The 18,866-nt window shown below is 40.4% G+C and overlaps 1 protein-coding gene across 1 annotated transcript in view; it reads right to left on the reverse strand.

Moving 5' to 3' along the window:
* Positions 1-16,180, reverse strand: part of LOC126474112 (solute carrier family 22 member 7-like) — a 98,387-nt gene extending 82,207 nt beyond the window's left edge. The window contains exon 1 of the mRNA XM_050101538.1: positions 16,121-16,180. Coding sequence (XP_049957495.1) covers positions 16,121-16,132 — 12 coding nt within the window. The 5' untranslated portion in view covers positions 16,133-16,180. The remainder of the gene's footprint in view (positions 1-16,120) is intronic.
* Between the last annotated feature and the right edge of the window lie 2,686 nt (positions 16,181-18,866).

Consider the following 18,866-nt stretch of genomic DNA (forward strand, 5'->3'; position numbering starts at 1 on the left):
GTATATGCAGTATGAAGATGCCACACCAAAATAATATTTATGGCATAATAGTAACAAACAGCGAAGTTATCGCAGAAATGAATGATGTACCTAATTGCCACTGTCTGAGGAGTTTGTAGGTCTTATATCGAAAATGTACACGTACCATTCAATACACAAGCCACTCAAACATGGGCAAAGTGTTTACAACATGAGGTCTCAATGGCTCTCACAGTTGACGATTACTCAAATTCCATTGCAGTAGTGCTGGTAGAGTTCCATCTCCTCGTCCACATATGGCATACCAAGTTAATATTCAGGTCGTGAGGTAGATACTGCATCACAGCTGAACATTGGCTTGTCACCTCATGTCATTTGTGAGGACCACTTAGAAACCATCTCATACTCACACTATTCATTTGAGTGTCAGCAACAGAGTCAATTATTCATTTGTGTGTGTGTGTGTGTGTGTGTGTGTGTGTGTGTGTGTGTGTGTGCATTCTATGTATCTGTCTGAGCTGATTGCACAGTATGTGTGCGTCTGACTTATGCATATTACAAAGTTTCATTAGTTTTTATATTTTGCAATTTTACTAGACCCCAAAATCAGTATTATCAGTTTTTAGTGGTGCACAGTTTTTTCGCCTCCCTTTTAAAAATGTCACTCTAACATTACAGTAGCTATATCAAAGAAATACAACTCTAACACAACAACTGTATTTTTAAAAAAGAATGAGTACTGCAACATTTCAACAACTATATCAAAAAAGACAAATTGTTAACTTTTAAAGCCTCTCATGGGAAACATATTTAGCTGCACACTATCGGAAGCATATATAGATTCTTTTAACTCTTCATTAGTGTATGTATTTGTTCTCAATTTAATGCTGCTAGTCATTATTATTAACAGTTTTCATTTCCGATGTAAAACCATCTCTAATATCTCAAGGAAATATCATATAAAAATTGTTACCACAGCAAATATACTGTAAATAAATCAAAAATTAATTCCTTATTGTATATTACTGCTGTTCTTATTTACAAAATAACCCCTAACACATATGTAAGTACATAGATACATATGCCAGCTTCCTGGCAGTGTCCCTGTGTATTACATGCTAATTATGCACTAGCCACGTGATAGTTCCTTGTGTCTTGGCACATTTCATGTCTCTGAATATTTCAATGATGCAGCGTTTGTGGAGAACATTGTGATAAGACATCCTACATTTGGGTATATGGAAAAAGAAATATGCTTATATACAAATTGCCCTAATTCACTGTAGAAGCCTTGACTGTTGGTGCTGAATAAGAAACATAATCTCATAATTATTGTTTAAAGTTGCTGAAGGAAAGTATCTGTGGGAGAAATATTCCTGACATATAATTCACCCATTGTACTGAATTTCAGCTGCTATACTGTGCGACATCATTCCATTGTTTCAAGCATATCAAGCTAAGAAACTCGTAATTCTCTTATGTTGCAACTGAGAAGTGGTGCACTGATGGCTGTGTGTGACGATTTTATACTTTACACTCATGTTTCTGCATCTGCTTGAAGTGCTGATGTATTGTGATTTCTTCACCGCAAAAGTCGACAAGATTCTTGTTTTGGTCTACAGCATTGAACTCAAGACAGTCTAATGCCTGGTAGCCACTGGGAGGTATATCTCATTCGTGGGCAGTTCAGTGGTTTTAAAGGCTAAGCCCACCCTATGGAAGAATCAATTGAGGTACACATTTATTGCAATGTTGCACTGGACGCAAATCTAAATGATATTGGGATGCTGTTTATGTACCCATCCCTGTTAATGCAGTTTCCCGTGCCCCCTTGTTTAAATCAATTGGTGTAAACTAATTCCTATATAGAATTAGCAATCATCCTTTTAACCTGATAGTGTGTCACATAACATCTAAACCTCAACTAATGCAGTGACGTGCATGGTGCTAGTTTTTACGCAGTCGTCATGAGGAATGTAAGTTATCCATTTCAGTTACCCTTGTGTTGAAATTTTCGTTTATTGCTTCAATTTTTCAAAATAACTGTGTACGATATCAGTGTACACGTATGAGAATTTTCAAGGTGTCATTGTGAGCAAGTCTGCTACGTAAAGTAGCAGTCTACCTGTGGCTAAATATGGCTCTGTTGGTGATGCTAATTTTAATTTCATTGCATCTGCCAACGACTCAGAATGAATTCCGAACTGTTTTGGCTGTTGTGTTTCTGGCTTCGTAAAGGTCGCCAGGACTGTGTTCTGCCAGCTGACAACCATAAGCGACTGCAGTTGTTTGGTGAATATCGGTAATATAAATAGAGTGGGTTAAAGTTTCACATACTCATTTGAGACGTTACACATTCGTTTCCCCTTTACTTGTGCACGATAAAATAATGTTAATAAAAACTAATAACCGCTTCACCCTACAATTGAAAGGTTTCTTGCGTGCAGTCAGAACCATTGTTTTAACGTTGATCACTGATGCCTGGTAGCTTATTATTTTAATTATATGTCAACAAAGGAAACAGTCATCAATTACATCACAACTAGCTTATATTTGTCAACTATCTATACTTATGTTTTAGTAAATATGTCAGCCACAGTTTTTAAATTCAGTGGAAATAAAAAGGTTTCATGTGTGCAGTCAGAATTATTGTTTTAACGTTGATCACTGATGCCCAGTAGCTTATTATTTTAATTATGTGTCGATGAAGGAAACAGTCATCAATTACATCACAACTAGCTTATATTTGTCAACTATCTATATTTATGTTTTAGTAAATATGTCAGCCACAGTTTTTAAATTCGGTGGAAATGGAAAGGTTTCATGCGTGCAGTCAGAACTATTGTTTTAACGTTGATCACTGATGCACAGTAGCTTATTATTTTAATTATGCGTCAATAAAGGAAACAGTCATCAATTACATCACAACTAGCTTATATTTGTCAACTATCTATATTTATGTTTTAGTAAATATGTCAGCCACAGTTTTTAAATTCAGTGGAAATAAAAAGGTTTCATGTGTGCAGTCAGAATTATTGTTTTAACGTTGATCACCGATGCCCAGTAGCCTATTATTTTAATTATGCGTCAATAAAGGAAACAGTCATCAATTACATCACAACTATCTTATATTTGTCAACTATCTATATTTATGTTTTAGTAAATATGTCAGCCACAGTTTTTAAATTCAGTGGAAATGAAAAGGTTTCATGCGTGCAGTCAGAACTATTGTTTTAACGTTGATCACTGATGCGCAGTAGCTTATTATTTTAATTATGCGTCAATAAAGGAAACAGTCATCAATTACATCACAACTAGCTTATATTTGTCAACTATCTAGACTTATGTTTTAGTACATATGTCAGCCACAGTTTTTAAATTCAGTGGAAATAAAAAGGTTTCATGTGTGCAGTCAGAATTATTGTTTTAACGTTGATCACTGATGCCCAGTAGCTTATTATTTTAATTATGTGACGATAAAGGAAACAGTCATCAATTACATCACAACTAGCTTATATTTGTCAACTATCTACACTCCTGGAATTGGAAAAAGAACACATTGACACCGGTGTGTCAGACCCACCATACTTGCTCCGGACACTGCGAGAGGGCTGTACAAGCAATGATCACACGCACGGCACAGCGGACACACCAGGAACCGCGGTGTTGGCCGTCGAATGGCGCTACCTGCGCAGCATTTGTGCACCGCCGCCGTCAGTGTCAGCCAGTTTGCCGTGGCATACGGAGCTCCATCGCAGTCTTTAACACTGGTAGCATGCCGCGACAGCGTGGACGTGAACCGTATGTGCAGTTGACGGACTTTGAGCGAGGGCGTATAGTGGGCATGCGGGAGGCCGGGTGGACGTACCGCCGAATTGCTCAACACGTGGGGCGTGAGGTCTCCACAGTACATCGATGTTGTCGCCAGTGGTCGGCGGAAGGTGCACGTGCCCGTCGACCTCGGACCGGACCGCAGCGACGCACGGATGCACGCCAAGACCGTAGGATCCTACGCAGTGCCGTAGGGGACCGCACCGCCACTTCCCAGCAAATTAGGGACACTGTTGCTCCTGGGGTATCGGCGAGGACCATTCGCAACCGTCTCCATGAAGCTGGGCTACGGTACCGCACACCGTTAGGCCGTCTTCCGCTCACGCCCCAACATCGTGCAGCCCGCCTCTAGTGGTGTCGCGACAGGCGTGAATGGAGGGACGAATGGAGACGCGTCGTCTTCAGCGATGAGAGTCGCTTCTGCCTTGGTGCCAATGATGGTCGTATGCGTGTTTGGCGCCGTGCAGGTGAGCACCACAATCAGGACTGCATACGACCGAGGCACACAGGGCCAACACCCGGCATCATGGTGTGGGGAGCGATCTCCTACACTGGCCGTACACCACTGGTGATCGTCGAGGGGACACTGAATAGTGCACGGTACATCCAAACCGTCATCGAACCCATCGTTCTACCATTCCTAGACCGGCAAGGAACTTGCTGTTCCAACAGGACAATGCACGTCCGCATGTATCCCGTGCCACCCAACGTGCTCTAGAAGGTGTAAGTCAACTACCCTGGCCAGCAAGATCTCCGGATCTGTCCCCCATTGAGCATGTTTGGGACTGGATGAAGCGTCGTCTCACGCGGTCTGCACGTCCAGCACGAACGCTGGTCCAACTGAGGCGCCAGGTGGAAATGGCATGGCAAGCCGTTCCACAGGGCTACATCCAGCATCTCTACGATCGTCTCCATGGGAGAATAGCAGCCTGCATTGCTGCGAAAGGTGGATATACACTGTACTAGTGCCGACATTGTGCATGCTCTGTTGCCTGTGTCTATGTGCCTGTGGTTCTGTCAGTGTGATCATGTGACGTATCTGACCCCAGGAATGTGTCAGTAAAGTTTCCCCTTCCTGGGACAATGAATTCACGGTGTTCTTATTTCAATTTCCAGGAGTGTATATTTATGTTTTAGTAAACATGTCAGTAACAGTTTTTAAATCCAGTGGAAATGGCAAGTGGAATGAAATCTTCAGTTTATGGATAACCACTAGCAAAGCATCACGCCAAACAATTGTCGTTCTTGTACAACTCCGGATAGGCGTATGACGGTTGCCTGCAAGTCCGCTGATGCCGCATCTGTGCCTGGTCTGGCGTCCCACTCTCTCTCTCTCTCTCTCTCTCTCTCTCTCTAATACTCGAAAATGGCAAACGCTGAGCGTCCATCATTGACTAGTTCAAGCACCAGTGGAGCGTCAGTAGCGAAACGGCGTGTAGGTTTTTGCGCAGTTCTTGTTTTCCATTCCTTACTGAGTTATTAGTTTCGGCAGTCTGATTCAAAGTAAAAAAGGGTATTTTGTGGTATTATTCGTGAAATTTATTTACTAAGCAGAAGTGTTTGTGTGATTTGAAAGTGGAAAAGCAGGAAGAAAGTGAGATTTCCCCTGTGCCATGTAAGTCTTGTTTACAGACAACTCCAATAAAACGCACTCTGACAGCAGAAATAATGCGACTGAAAAATGCAACTGAGTTTCGACGGCAAAACTAATCCAGAATCCACAATGTCTATAAATATTTATAACACCTTGTAGCAATGATGATAAAATGTTAGCATCAACACACATGCTCGTTAGGAAAGGTAGACATAATCAATAGCAACGTCATCAAGCAATGCAGTCGTATTACTACATAAAATTCACACTCTAACAATGGAGAAAATGTGTTCAGCACACAGAAGACCTACAGAAAAACTATTTTGAAAAATAAGTCGTCCGAGGCAGTGAATTGAGCCTACAATCATCAACTGCAATGATAACTCAACAACTACAGATGATAAGAGCAAAAACGGAATGAGGTAGATGACACAAGTGAACACCACTTTTCCCTCAATTGACTGTCCAGTTATAACAACAACGTTTCATAATGAATAATTTAATAAAATATTATATTGTAAACGAATTGTATTATTAGTGTTTTGTATTCATTTGCAAGCAAAAACTGTACGTATATCAGACTGGATTCCATGGGGAACGTTTATGCTCAGAGACTGCACAAACATTTGTAAAACAAGGTAGGTATTTACTGGAATCAGTTGTGTAGTAATCTTGTTGTTTGGCAGACCTAGATTTCAGCTATCTTAGAGTTAGAGTTAACGTCAGTGCTTTTAGAAAGTGTCACACTGACCAATTATGTGTCTTCGTTAGCCTGATTCTCTGCTTGAAATTGCAGTAATTACATTTTTTACCCTGTGCATTGAAAAATGCAAATAACGACTTGAATGAGACGGTTTTTAAAATGTTTTTTAAATTCAAGTAATGTACACATACACTGCATGATGCGTTACACATAACCAAAGCGGAAACTATTATAATGAGTAATAGAGGTGCAAATTTCGCTTCCGGTGTGACAACTGTGCGCTAACAGCCACCCACCAGTATGACTGAGCAGAACTGTAGCGGGGTAAGGATTGTAAAGAGAATCGAATCTGCTATCACTGCGGGATGCAGGGTCATGTCTCGAGAGATTGTCGCAGCAAGAAGAATGGTAATGAGAACAACAGGCAATCTGCCAGATATTTAAACGAGTACGGGGACGTACAGGCCACCACTCCGTCCGCCCCTTGCCAGAGACAGTGATTCCTGTTAGTTTCAGCGAAAATCAGACCGAAAATGACTTCGTGATTGGTGCTGCATATCGTGGGAGAAACATCAAACTACTTATTGACACAGGAGCACAGCCGGCCGCTGGTGGCCGAGCGCTTCTAGGCGCTTCAGTCTGGAACCGCGCGACCGCTACGGTCGCAGGTTCGAATCCTGCCTCGGGCATGGATGTGTGTCATGTTCTTAGGTTAGTTAGGTTTAAGTAGTTCTAAGTTCTAGGTGACTGATGCCCTCAGATGTTAAGTCCCATAGTGCTCAGAGCCATTTGAACCATTTGAACAGGAGCACAGACCTCATTAATGTGGTGTTGCATAAATAAACGGAAAAATGGAAACCGCCGCTATTAAAAGCGCAAGGGTTAAACGGAGGAAAGCTACGTAATTATGGAGAATTAATTCTTGGCCAAGGCCAAGATGAAGGTGAAAATAAAGATAAATACACAGCAAGGGTGCAAGTAGTTTCAAATAACGAAACGCGTTACGACGGTGTACTTGGATTTGATTTCTTGTCCGCTAACGAGGCAGAGATATTTGTCACAGAAAGAAAGATCAAACTAGGCCGTAGCAACTACAACTTACGAAATTATACAACCTAGGAAATCAGATCGTACTCAAAGGAGCATCAATACTGACGTCATGGAAATGGACCGTCCAAACGATGCATCAGTTCAAACCGTCCGAGTCGATGTTCAAATTAATAGCCTCAGCAAATTCCCAAGGGAGCAGGAAAGACAATCTACGTTGAAATTAAGTCACCCCAATGCTAGGAAGGAACTTTGTTATTAATTGAGCGACCCGAGAAAAGTGAGTTACTGGATGCAATGCACTGTTATGTTGCTAGAAGTGTAGGTATCGTTACAATGGAGAGACAGAATGTCGAAAAAGTCCCGATTACAATAACGAATATGAGCAATGAGGATGTTGCTTTGCCACGTGGAACGAAAGTTGCTGAAGTGTCGAACGTAAGTAAAAGTGACGTAATAAGATTCCAGACGAGGTAACAAATGCCGCAGTTATAAACACAGATTTTCGTAACAGTACCGCAAAATTACAACGAGGAGACGAAGTTAATAATGAACTGAAGCGCAAGATTTGGGAAAAGATAGAACTTTTGACAGCTGATGAACAGAAGATTTTAGCGCCTGTTTTGTTGGAGTATGCAGATTTATTCCAAGAATGTGCAAAACTACCTGTCACTCATTTAGTTCAGCATCGTTTTCATTTAGGGAATGCAGCCCCAATCACACAGAAACCTTACCGGATACCATTTAGTCAAAGAGAGTTGGTAGAAGACTTGGTTAAAGAACAATTAGAAACCGGAATTGTAAAAACAAGAGATCCTTCAGACCCACTGTGATGTTCGCCTGTTGCAATTGTAAAGAAGAAATCAATTTCTGGAGAACCACAGTTCCGTTTTTGTGTTGAGTACCGATCCTTGAATGCTGTGACCGCACTTGACATTTACCCCTTACCAAATTTAGTGGAAACCTTGGATTGCTTGGGTAGATGTCGAATTTTTCCAGCATGTGATTTAACAAGTGGTTATCACCAGTTAACAGTGCATCCAGATGATCAAGCAAAAACTTCATATGTAACAGCAGCAGGAGTATACAAGTATCTTCGTATGCCGTTTGGACTTCGTAATGCTCCAGCAACATTTCAACGCCTGATGGAATCAGTTTTACGAAGGCTCATCCCAACACAAGCACTTGTTTTCCTTGATGATGTAATAATTTTTGGTGAAATCATGGAGCAGCGTACTAAGAGACTACAAGCTGTTTTTGAGCGTATAAGAAGCAGTCCTGTCTTTATCAATAGATAAATGTCATTTTGCACAAAGTAAAGTTAACTATCTTGGTCATGTTATAACCAGTGAAGGTGTTCGATCTGATCCAAAATTAATTGAAGATGTAAAGAATTTTCCTGAACCACAGAATTTGAAAGAACTACAATCATTCTTGGGATTGTCAAATTTCTACAGACGATTTATAGCCGGTTATGCGAATATAGCACGTCCAATGACACAGCTACTGAAGAAAGGAGTCACATTTTATTGGTCAACAGAGTGCAAAAAGGCAATGGAAGAACTTAAAACTGCTCTAACCACAGCACCAGTGTTACTCTATCCAGCTATCAGTAAACATTTATTCTTTCAACGGATGCATCCAATTTTGCCATAGGTGCAATCTTGTCTCAAGAAGTTGATGGTCATGAACATCCAATCTCATTTGCTTCCAGACAATTAAACAAAGCAGAATGTAATTATACTACTACTGAGAAGGATCTTTCTGCTTTGGTTTTTGGTGTAACACGTAACAGATGTTTCTTAAGTGGAAGAGAATTTACAGTTATTACAGATCGTGCCGCATTTAAATGGTTATTGAGCTTAAAGGATCCAAATTCCAGATTAACAAGATGGGCATTAAGACTCAGTGAGTACCAATTTAAGGTTATTCACCGACCTGGTAAACAACATGTGAATGCTAATGTTATGAGTCGAAAAGTCATGTTTGTGTTACAAGGAGTCGAGAAGAAGAGTTAAAGGCAGCTCAGGAAAAAGATCCACAATGCAAATTACGGGAAAAATGATCAACGTTTTGTCGAAAAAGATGGTTTATTGTACAAAATCACTAGTAAAGGAAAAGGCCTAGTTATTCCAGAAAGCATGAAAGAGCAAATCATGAGAGAGCAACACGATTCTTTACTATCAGGACATTACCGTAAGAAAGCAACAAACATTAAAGTAGCTCAAATGCTTTGGTGGCCGAGCCGCAAAGCTGACATTTCCTGTAACAGACGGAATTATGCAGGAAAAAGTAGAGCGCCATTGCAAGAACCGCCAGAAACAAGTGAACCATTTGAACGAGTAGGACTAGATGTCGTAGGACAGTTGCCTTAGACAAAAGATGGAAACAAATACGTATTGACAATGTTAGATTATTTCTCTAGATACCTTCTCATGATACCAATACCTGATCAGAGCGCTGAGACTATAGCTAAAATTTTTGTAAAAGAATGGATTCTTAAGTTTGGATCACAGTTAAGTATAATTAGTGATCAAGGAACGAATTTTATGAGTGAATTACTTAAACAGACTTGTAAGCTTACGCAAATAACTCGGTTAAGGACTACACCAGCACACGCTGAAGGAAATGGAAGAATCGAGCGAGTCCACAGAACAATAATTAAAATGGTTAGCCAATATGTGAGCAGCAAACACAACAATTGGGATGTCTGTTTACCGTACTGGTATGTTGTTAAAACGCCAAAATGCACAGCACAATTGGCCTAAGTCCATATGAGATAGTCTACGGAAGAAGAATGCATTCACCTTTGGACTTTGAACGATCGACTGCCGGAATCAGCAATGAACATGTAAGGGATCTAGCACGCAAGCTAAAGGAAGCATGGAGGGAGTGAAACAGCGGAATCATCAATCCTTTCTTCGGCAAGCAAGACAACACGACCGCCAAGCAGCAGTGCCACAGTATCGAGTTGGAGATCTTGTGTATCTGAGCAACATGGTGTTAAGAACCAAGTCAAAAAGCTTTAAGAAGTGTTGGAAAGGACCATATCCAATCTTGGAGGTGTTGTCACTCTTAAGCTCCTGCTGCCCTTTCGTTCGATTGTCGTTCATATCAATCGTGTAAAGCAATTTCTGGGTAGATTTCCTGTAGTATCGCAAGACGACGAGGACCGACCGAGAGGCAGACCTGCTGTTCTCAAATCTAGGAAGCGAGAATTGCGAGGTCGCAGTCCAGACTCCGAGGCCGAGGCATCGCCACGTTCCGGGCGATCCTGTTCCAGACACCCCTACAATCTGCGTAAACGTGTCCAATGTGTGAGAGTGCAATGCGTGCGTATATTTCAGCCGTGTGCTTACGTGAACGTGTTGTGAAAATTTAGTATAGAAGCTATTGCACGAGTGCACAGGTGAAACTAAACCTTTTATTCCAGAGGTTACCACAAGAAACTCTTATTTTATGTTCATTGTTAACTCTAGTATTTAGAACTAATTAAACATGTTCATTTTTATTCTAATGCTTGCTATGATAGCGTATTCTACTAATTCTGTAGTAATAGTACCACAGAGATCAGGTGTTTTGTTTGAACCACGTTCAGACATGGTAGTTTCAACAAGTAATACAAAACTTGTCCTCAAGTACAATCTGAGTGAAATCCAGCAACAGTTCAATTATGTAAAGAAGCAAATTGACCTAATTCGTTCTGTTAACGGCAATGATACAGCTTTGGAAATGGGTACATCTTGGTATAATAACCGGATCACAGCCAAAATGCAGGTAGTGTCTACATTTGCTAATTATGAGCAAGAGATTTACTGTTTTTTAAAGCTTTTGCCACACAAAACTTTAATTAGGAGTAAACGTGCCTGGTTTGATTTTGGAGGAAGTATGCTTCGTACTGTATTTGCTACTTTAACTAGTCGAGATCTATGGGAAGTTAAAGGCAAAATATTAGCTCTTGAACAACAGTACAGTACAGATTCAACTAAACTCTCTAATGAAATTATCGTATTAAAGAATATGCAAAGAATCATTACTAACCACACAGTTTTCATTGAAGAGATTGTAATGTAATTTTATGCAAAGAATCATTACTAACTACACAGTTTTCATTGAAGAGATTGTAATGTAATTTATCTCACATTTCCACGTACTTCGTAATGAAACGAACGCAAATATCCAAGAACTATTCCAAGGATTAAATGCTGTGAGTGCACACTTAAATTTAGACACTCTTTTGTTAAGGATTACTGATGGTTTATCAAATGCTAGAAGTGATGCTCTTAACTTAAGAACAGCCTTAGAAAGTAGTTTAAATTATTGTTGAACAGCTTACTACTACATCCAGAACAATTTTTTACACATTCTACTATCAATTGAACGAAAGCTAGATGCAACATATACTATGATTTACCCTGTTACAGTTTATATGCTTACTATAAGTTAACCACCACACAATCCTTCATGACTGAAGATGAATTAACTGTTATTGTTTCTATTCCCATTGCTAGATCAAAGCATAATTTTGAAATGTATAAGATTTATACTTACGCCGTGAAATGGAGACAGGCAGGTATTCATGTAAAGTATGTACTGAATGATTATCTACTGATCAGCAAGTATCGTAGATATTTTGTGTCCCTAAATGAAAATGATTTGCATATGTGTAAACGTAATCATAAGCTAATTTGCCCTGAATCGGCAGTATTCTTAGACAGTAGAGTGTACAGTTGTGAGAAAGAATTATTTATGAATCATCCCCCCAAGAGATGATTGCCCTAGAATTTTAACGCATCTTTATCATCCATTTCGTAAACAATGTTCTGAAGGTATAAGTTTCTCGTTTAACTCCACCCTTGATGGCACATTTGCATGTAAAAACTATGATACACCTGAGCTACCCTTTGCACTAAAATTGAACAACAGTGGATTAATCTTGAATGCCACACATTGTGATTTATCATGTGAACTATTTGATATGCCTAGTGTGTTGCCAACTACATTTCATGCAACTGGACATTTGCCATTAACGAGAATGTTATCTGTTTATTACAATGGTTCATACGTACTAACATATGGAAAGCATTCCTTATCAAGTTTTTCTGAAGACAATAATTTAATTAAGGACATCCATTAAATTGTAAGCTCTTCAAATAAGGAGTTAAATTTCATTGAAGTGGCAAATAGAATTAAGTCCTTCAATTCATCCAGTAATGTTAATGCATACTTGATTGTCAGTATTGTGCTTTTACTGCTTCTATTAATTTGTTCTTTGTCAACAGCATTTGTCATGTATAAAATTGTCATCTTGAAGGCACACTTCTCTGTACCGAACGTTACTGTGTCTGCAAATGAAATACATGTTCCAATGCCTTCTGATGCCACAAATGACGAAAAAGATTCATAACGCCCAGGAGGTCGTTTTGAGCCACCTATGGTTGCCGTTTTTCTTTGGAGAGAGTGATGTAAGGGTCTACGGATTGTGCGCAGCCGTACGGTACGTTAACTCGCGCTCGCCAGCCGACCTACCTGGAATGCTGACAATCTGCTTGGTCAGTAGACTCGTGTCCGGCCGCACTTGACAAATTTCTTTGAGATTTGTGTTTTTGACTGTATGTCTTGGCGGATCCCTCATATTATGAAGTGTTCTTCTGTTCAACATATCGATCCTGTGCTTGGTCAACTTTTTTTTTTTTTTTAATTGAGCCACAGTTCTTCTACAGAGATTTGACACGAGCGCCTCTTTTTCTAGATTACTGGCCGCCGTCTGCAGGGGGCAGTATTAACTAGCGCGGCCTCGGACACGAATATGTCTCTTTTCTTAGCTCACCATGGAGCCTTTTGATACGACCGTAATTAGCCGGTGTTAGGATGTCAGACACAGTGATGACGGGTGCGCGTAGCGTGCGTGTTTTATAATCCGACTTCGTTAATAAAATTGTTTAAACTTACCTCTCGTGTTCACGTATTGCCTTACCTCAAGGACCCACCGCTTACAAATCCTGACAAAATATTCGTGTGATCATCATCCGGGGCATCAACACAGACTAACCCCCTTGTAGTAGGTTACCACTTAGCAATGACATCGGTACATATGCCGCCCGAAGTATCACCGTGTCAGTATTGGCTCTTGAACGAAATACTTTCATGACCACTGGTCTAAACGCACTAACCTGGAGGGCATAGTATGCGTTTCGGGATTGTAAGAGAAAGAAAATTAGGAGATAAAGCGTTATCGCTTACCTTGCAGATTAAGGATCATTAATATTGCAATGTGCAGGGGAAAACCAATTCCGTGTTTCCGCTTTTGCTTTTCTACGCTCAGTTTCAGTCCCTGTGTTACACATGAGTACCTGCACAATAACTTAGGTGCCAGCGACAGCCTTGACATATGACCAGAATTTCTTTGAGATTTGTTTTTTTGACTGTATGTTTTGGCGGATCCTTCGTATTATGAAGTGTTTTTCTGTTCAACATATCGATCCTGTGCTTGGTCAACATTTCTTTTTTTTAATTGAGCCGCAGTTTTTCTACGGAGATACGACACAAGCGCCTCGTTTTCTATGTTACTGGAAACGTAAATGTTCCCAGTTACTGTAACTGGTCTTTACAGAAAGTAGTGATAGTCGCTACTAATGATTCATAGTTGTTGATAACTCAATATGGATACCCTCAAAGATGTGAGGTCTATTTGTTGCCATTAGGTCTAACGCATTTTCATCATGAGTCAGCTTCCAAATATCTGTTGTAGGTGGTAATTACCTCTCTTAGTGAGGAGATCTTGACAGGGTTGCAATTTAGAATAGATTTAGCACATACCATATGAAGTTCATTTATGTAAGAGAGCTACAGGTACAACGTTTTTGTGTTTCGGCTTTATAACAACTACTGTTCATTTCTCCACATCATGTTATTGAGGCTCTAAGTTGTGAATTACTTATCGGACACTCTACAATACCAGAAGACAGACAAGATAGCTTAATACACAGCACCACGAAAAGTACAACACACGTGTCATTAAGACCAAGCTATAAGAATATTTCGAAAACTAAAATTCTTACTGGAGCAAGGTCACAGTGCATCAGAGAGAAACTAATACTCTCGTTGATAATTGTAATACTGTGCAATACGAATATTCATAAATGTCCACGTAAATATGTCAATCTTATTGGTTATACAAAAATTAGCCGGCAGTTCCTGATACAACACACCTTTTGTAACTGTATTGTAAGAGTCGTGTGTGTTCTACATACCTTAAATCGTGAGTACCATGGTTATGTAGACATGTACTGATTATTTCTGGGTAGCATTTGTGCTATTAACCAATTTCTGGCTAAATATTGAACGAAATTCGTCCATCCTTCGTGCAAGATGTCTGAGCCAGGCGAAATACCCTCAGACTTAAAAAAGAATATAATCATTACAATTTCAAATAAAGCAGGTGCTGACAGGTGTGAGTATTACTGAACTATCAGTTTAATAAGTCGTGATTTAAAATACAAACATGATTTCTTTACAGAAGAATGGAAAAACTGGTAGAAGCTAACCTCGGAAGAAGTTCAGTTTGGATTCCGGAGAGATGTCGGAACACTTCAAGCAATATTTACCTTACTACTTAGAACATACAGTCGGTTATGGAAAAGCAAACCTCCGCTTATAGCATTTGTAGTCTTAGAGATAGCTTTTGACAATGCTGACTGGCGTACACTCTGAAATTCTGAAGGTGGCTGGGGTGAAATACGGGGAACAAAAGGCTATTTACAACTTGTACAAAAACCAGACGGCAGTTATGAGTCGAGCGGCTTCATAGGGGGAAGCAGTGGTTGAGAAGACAAGGAGACAGAGTTGTAGTCTATCGCCGATATTATTCAGTCCGTACACTGAGCAAGCAGTAAAGGAAACCAAATAAAAATTTGGAGTAGGAATTAAAGTTCATGGAAAAGAAATAAAAATTTAAAGGCTTGCTGATGACATTGAGACAGTAAAGGACGTGGAAGAGCAGTTGAATGGAATGGATAGTGTGTTGAATAGAGGAAATAGGTTGAACGTCAACAAACGCAAAACAAGGATAATGGAACTTAGTCGAATTAAATCAGGTGTTGCCGAGGGAATTAGGTAAGGAAACGAGAAACTTAAATTAGTACAAGAGTTTTATTATGTGGGCAGTAAAATAGGGGATGACGGTCGAAGTGGAGGGGATATTAAATGTAGTCTGGCAACTGCAAGAAAAGCGTTTCTGAAAAAAAGAAATTTGTTGAAATCTAATATAGATTTAAGTCCTAGGAAGTCTTTTCTGAAAGTATTTGTCTGAAGGTTCGCCACATATGAAAGTGAAACAGAGGCAATAAACAGTTTAGACAAGAATAGAGTAGAAGCTTTTGAAATGTCGTGCTACACATGCATCCAGAACATTAGTTGGGCAGCTCACATAACTGATGAGGTGGTACTGAATAGAACGGGGGGGGGGGGGGGGATTGTTGTGCAATTTGATTATAAGAAGGGATCAGTTGGTAGGACACATTCAGAGACACCAATTTAGTATGGGAGAGAAGTGTGGAGAGTAAAAACCGTAGAGGGAGACCAGAAGATGAATACGGTAAGCAGATGTAAGTTTCATTAGTTACTCGGAGATGAACAGACTTGCGCAGGATAGAGTAGCGTAGAGAGCTGCACCAGATCAGTCTTCGCACTGAATAACACAACGCACAACACATTCAACGATGTTGAGATACTTCCTGGATGATCATTGATAACAAATTTTTGTTATGGATTTCTTACCGTTTCTGGTTAGTACAGATTACGATGCTAAAGCTAATCCTTTAACATTTACTTGTGCAGTGTTCAGTTCCATATGTGAGGAACAGACACGGATACACAGAACGCAATGTAGTAAGAATTACGGTACGTGCAGGAATCAGTGAACGTGAATCATTGAGGACAACACATTAGAACAATGTAATACTCACATCCGCAGTCATAATAGTGAAGTCGCAGAAGTGTTTTCTCTTCGAACTGTTGTTGTCTTCTGCTCGTCCTTTTGTGGACTGTACTAGAGTACTTATCTCCTGTTGCCCAAAACTAAAACTGATAAGCATAATTAGCAGTAAAATATTAACTTCCGACTTTATCTTACGTACAGCGCAAAGTGACAACTAAATTTACGTTGTGTTGCTTGTAAATCTAAACTTAGAAAACTAAACTCATGCGATAGTAGGTTTGAGTATTAGCAAAACGGCGCGAAAGTTCATGCCCCATCTAATGTGAGAGCCTTATAGTTACCTAGTGAGATTAACAGTTCTTTTCTCAGCTGATACAACACTGACGGAAAAAGTCACAACACCAAAAAATATTTAATGTAGAGTAAAGAAATTTCGGGAATACGTTTGTCTAGGTAGCATATTTAAGTGATTAATACTGCAAGATCACAGGCTAATATAAGAGCAAGACAAGCCATCACAAACGTGAAATGGTGGCACATTAATAACCGGTGCAAGCGCCAGGATGTTGAATCCAAGCACACAAACGTGTATGCGTTGTGTTGAACAGGTGCCGGATGTCAGTTTGTTGGATTGTGTTCCATGTATGTTGCACTTGGTCGGTCTCGGTCAATACAGGGATGGTTAATGCCGTTTGTGGATGACACTGCAGTTGTCACCCGATGATGTCCGCAAGGTGTTTGATACAGTTCCCCACAGTCGTTTGATGAACAAAGTAAGAGCTTATCAGACCAATTGTTTGATTGGAGTGAAGAGTACCTAGATAACAGAACGCACCATGTCATTCTCAATGGAGAGAAATCTTCTGAAGGAAGAGGAGTGTCGTAGGACCGTTGCTATTCACAATATATATACAGGGTGTTACAAAAAGGTACGGCCAAACTTTCAGTAAACATTCCTCACACACAAATAAACAAAAGATGTTATGTGGACATGTGTCCGGAAACGCTTAATTTCCATGTTAGAGCTCATTTTAGTTTCGTCAGTATGTACAGTACTTCCTCGATTCACCGCCAGTTGGACCAATTGAAGGAAGGTAATGTTGACTTCGGTGCTTGTGTTGACATGAGACTCATTGCTCTACAGTACTAGCATCAAGCACATCAGTACGTTCATCACGAACGTGGTTTTGCAGTCAGTGCGATGTTTACAAATGCGGAGTTGGCAGATGCCCATTTGATTTATGGATTAGCACGGGGCAATAGCAGTGGCGCGGTACGTTTGTATCGAGACAGATTTCCAGAACGAATGTGTCCCGACAGGAAGACGTTCGAAGCAATTGATCGACGTCTTAGGGAGCACGGAACATTCCAGCCTATGACTCGCGACTGGGGAAGACCTAGAACGACGAGGACATCTGCAATGGACGAGGCAATTCTTCGTGCAGTTGACGATGACCCTAACGTCAGCGTCAGAGAAGTTGCTGCTGTACAAGGTAACGTTGACCACGTCACTGTATGGAGAGTGCTACGGGAGAAACAGTTGTTTCCGTACCATGTACAGCGTGTGCAGGCACTATCAGCAGCTGATTAGCCTCCACGGGTACACTTCTGCGAATGGTTCATCCAACAATGTGTCAATCCTCATTTCAGTGCAAATGTGCTCTTTACGGATGAGGCTTCATTCCAACGTAATCAAATTGTAAATTTTCACAATCAACATGTGTGGGCTGACGAGAATCCGCACACAATTGTGCAACCACGTCATCAACACAGATTTTCTGCAAACGTTTGGGCAGGCATTGTTGGTTATGTCTTGATTGGGCGCCATGTTCTTCCACCTACGCTCAATGGAGCACGTTATCATGATTTCATACGAGATACTCTACCTGTGCTGCTAGAACATGTGCCTTTACAAGTACGACACAACATGTGGTTCATGCACGATGGAGCTCTTGCACATTTCAATCGAAGTGTTCGTACACTTCTCAACAGATTCGGGGACCGATGGATTGGTAGAGGCGGACCAATTCCATGGCCTCCACGCTCTCCTGACCTCAACCCTCTTGACTTTCATTTATGGGGGCATAGGAAACCTTTTGTCTACGCAACCCCGGTACCAAACGTGGACACTCTTCGTGCTCGTATTGTGGACGGCTGTGATACAATACGCCATTCTCCAGGGCTGCATCAGCGCATCAGGGATTCCATGCGACAGAGGGTGGATGCATGTATCCTCGCTAACGGAGGACATTTTGAACATTTCCTGTAACAAAGTGTTTGAAGTCACGCTGGTACGTTCTGTTGCTGTGTGTTTCCATTCCATGATTAATGTGATTTGAAGAGAAGTAATAAAATGAACTCTAACATGGAAAGTAAGCGTTTCCGGACACATGTCCACATAACATATTTTCTTTCTTTGTGTGTGAGGAATGTTTCCTGAAAGTTTGGCCGTACCTAGTTCACTGAGGCTTTTTGGGGATGATGCTATAGTATATCGAGAGGTTGTAACAGTGAAAATTGTAATGAAATGCAGGAGGAACCGCATCGAACTGACGCATGGTGCAGGGAATGGCAGTTGAATCTCAATGTAGACAAGTGTAATGTACTGCAAGTACACAGAAAGAAAGATCCTTTATCATTTAGCTACAATATAGCAGTTCAGCAACTCGAAGCAGTTAATTCCATAAATTATCTGGGAGTAGGCATTAGGAATGATTTAAAATGGAATGACCATATAAAATTAATCCTCGATAAAGCAGATGCCAGACTGAGAT

The sequence above is a fragment of the Schistocerca serialis genome, chromosome 4, assembly GCF_023864345.2.
Source record: "Schistocerca serialis cubense isolate TAMUIC-IGC-003099 chromosome 4, iqSchSeri2.2, whole genome shotgun sequence".
In the NCBI taxonomy this organism is placed as follows: domain Eukaryota; kingdom Metazoa; phylum Arthropoda; class Insecta; order Orthoptera; family Acrididae; genus Schistocerca; species Schistocerca serialis.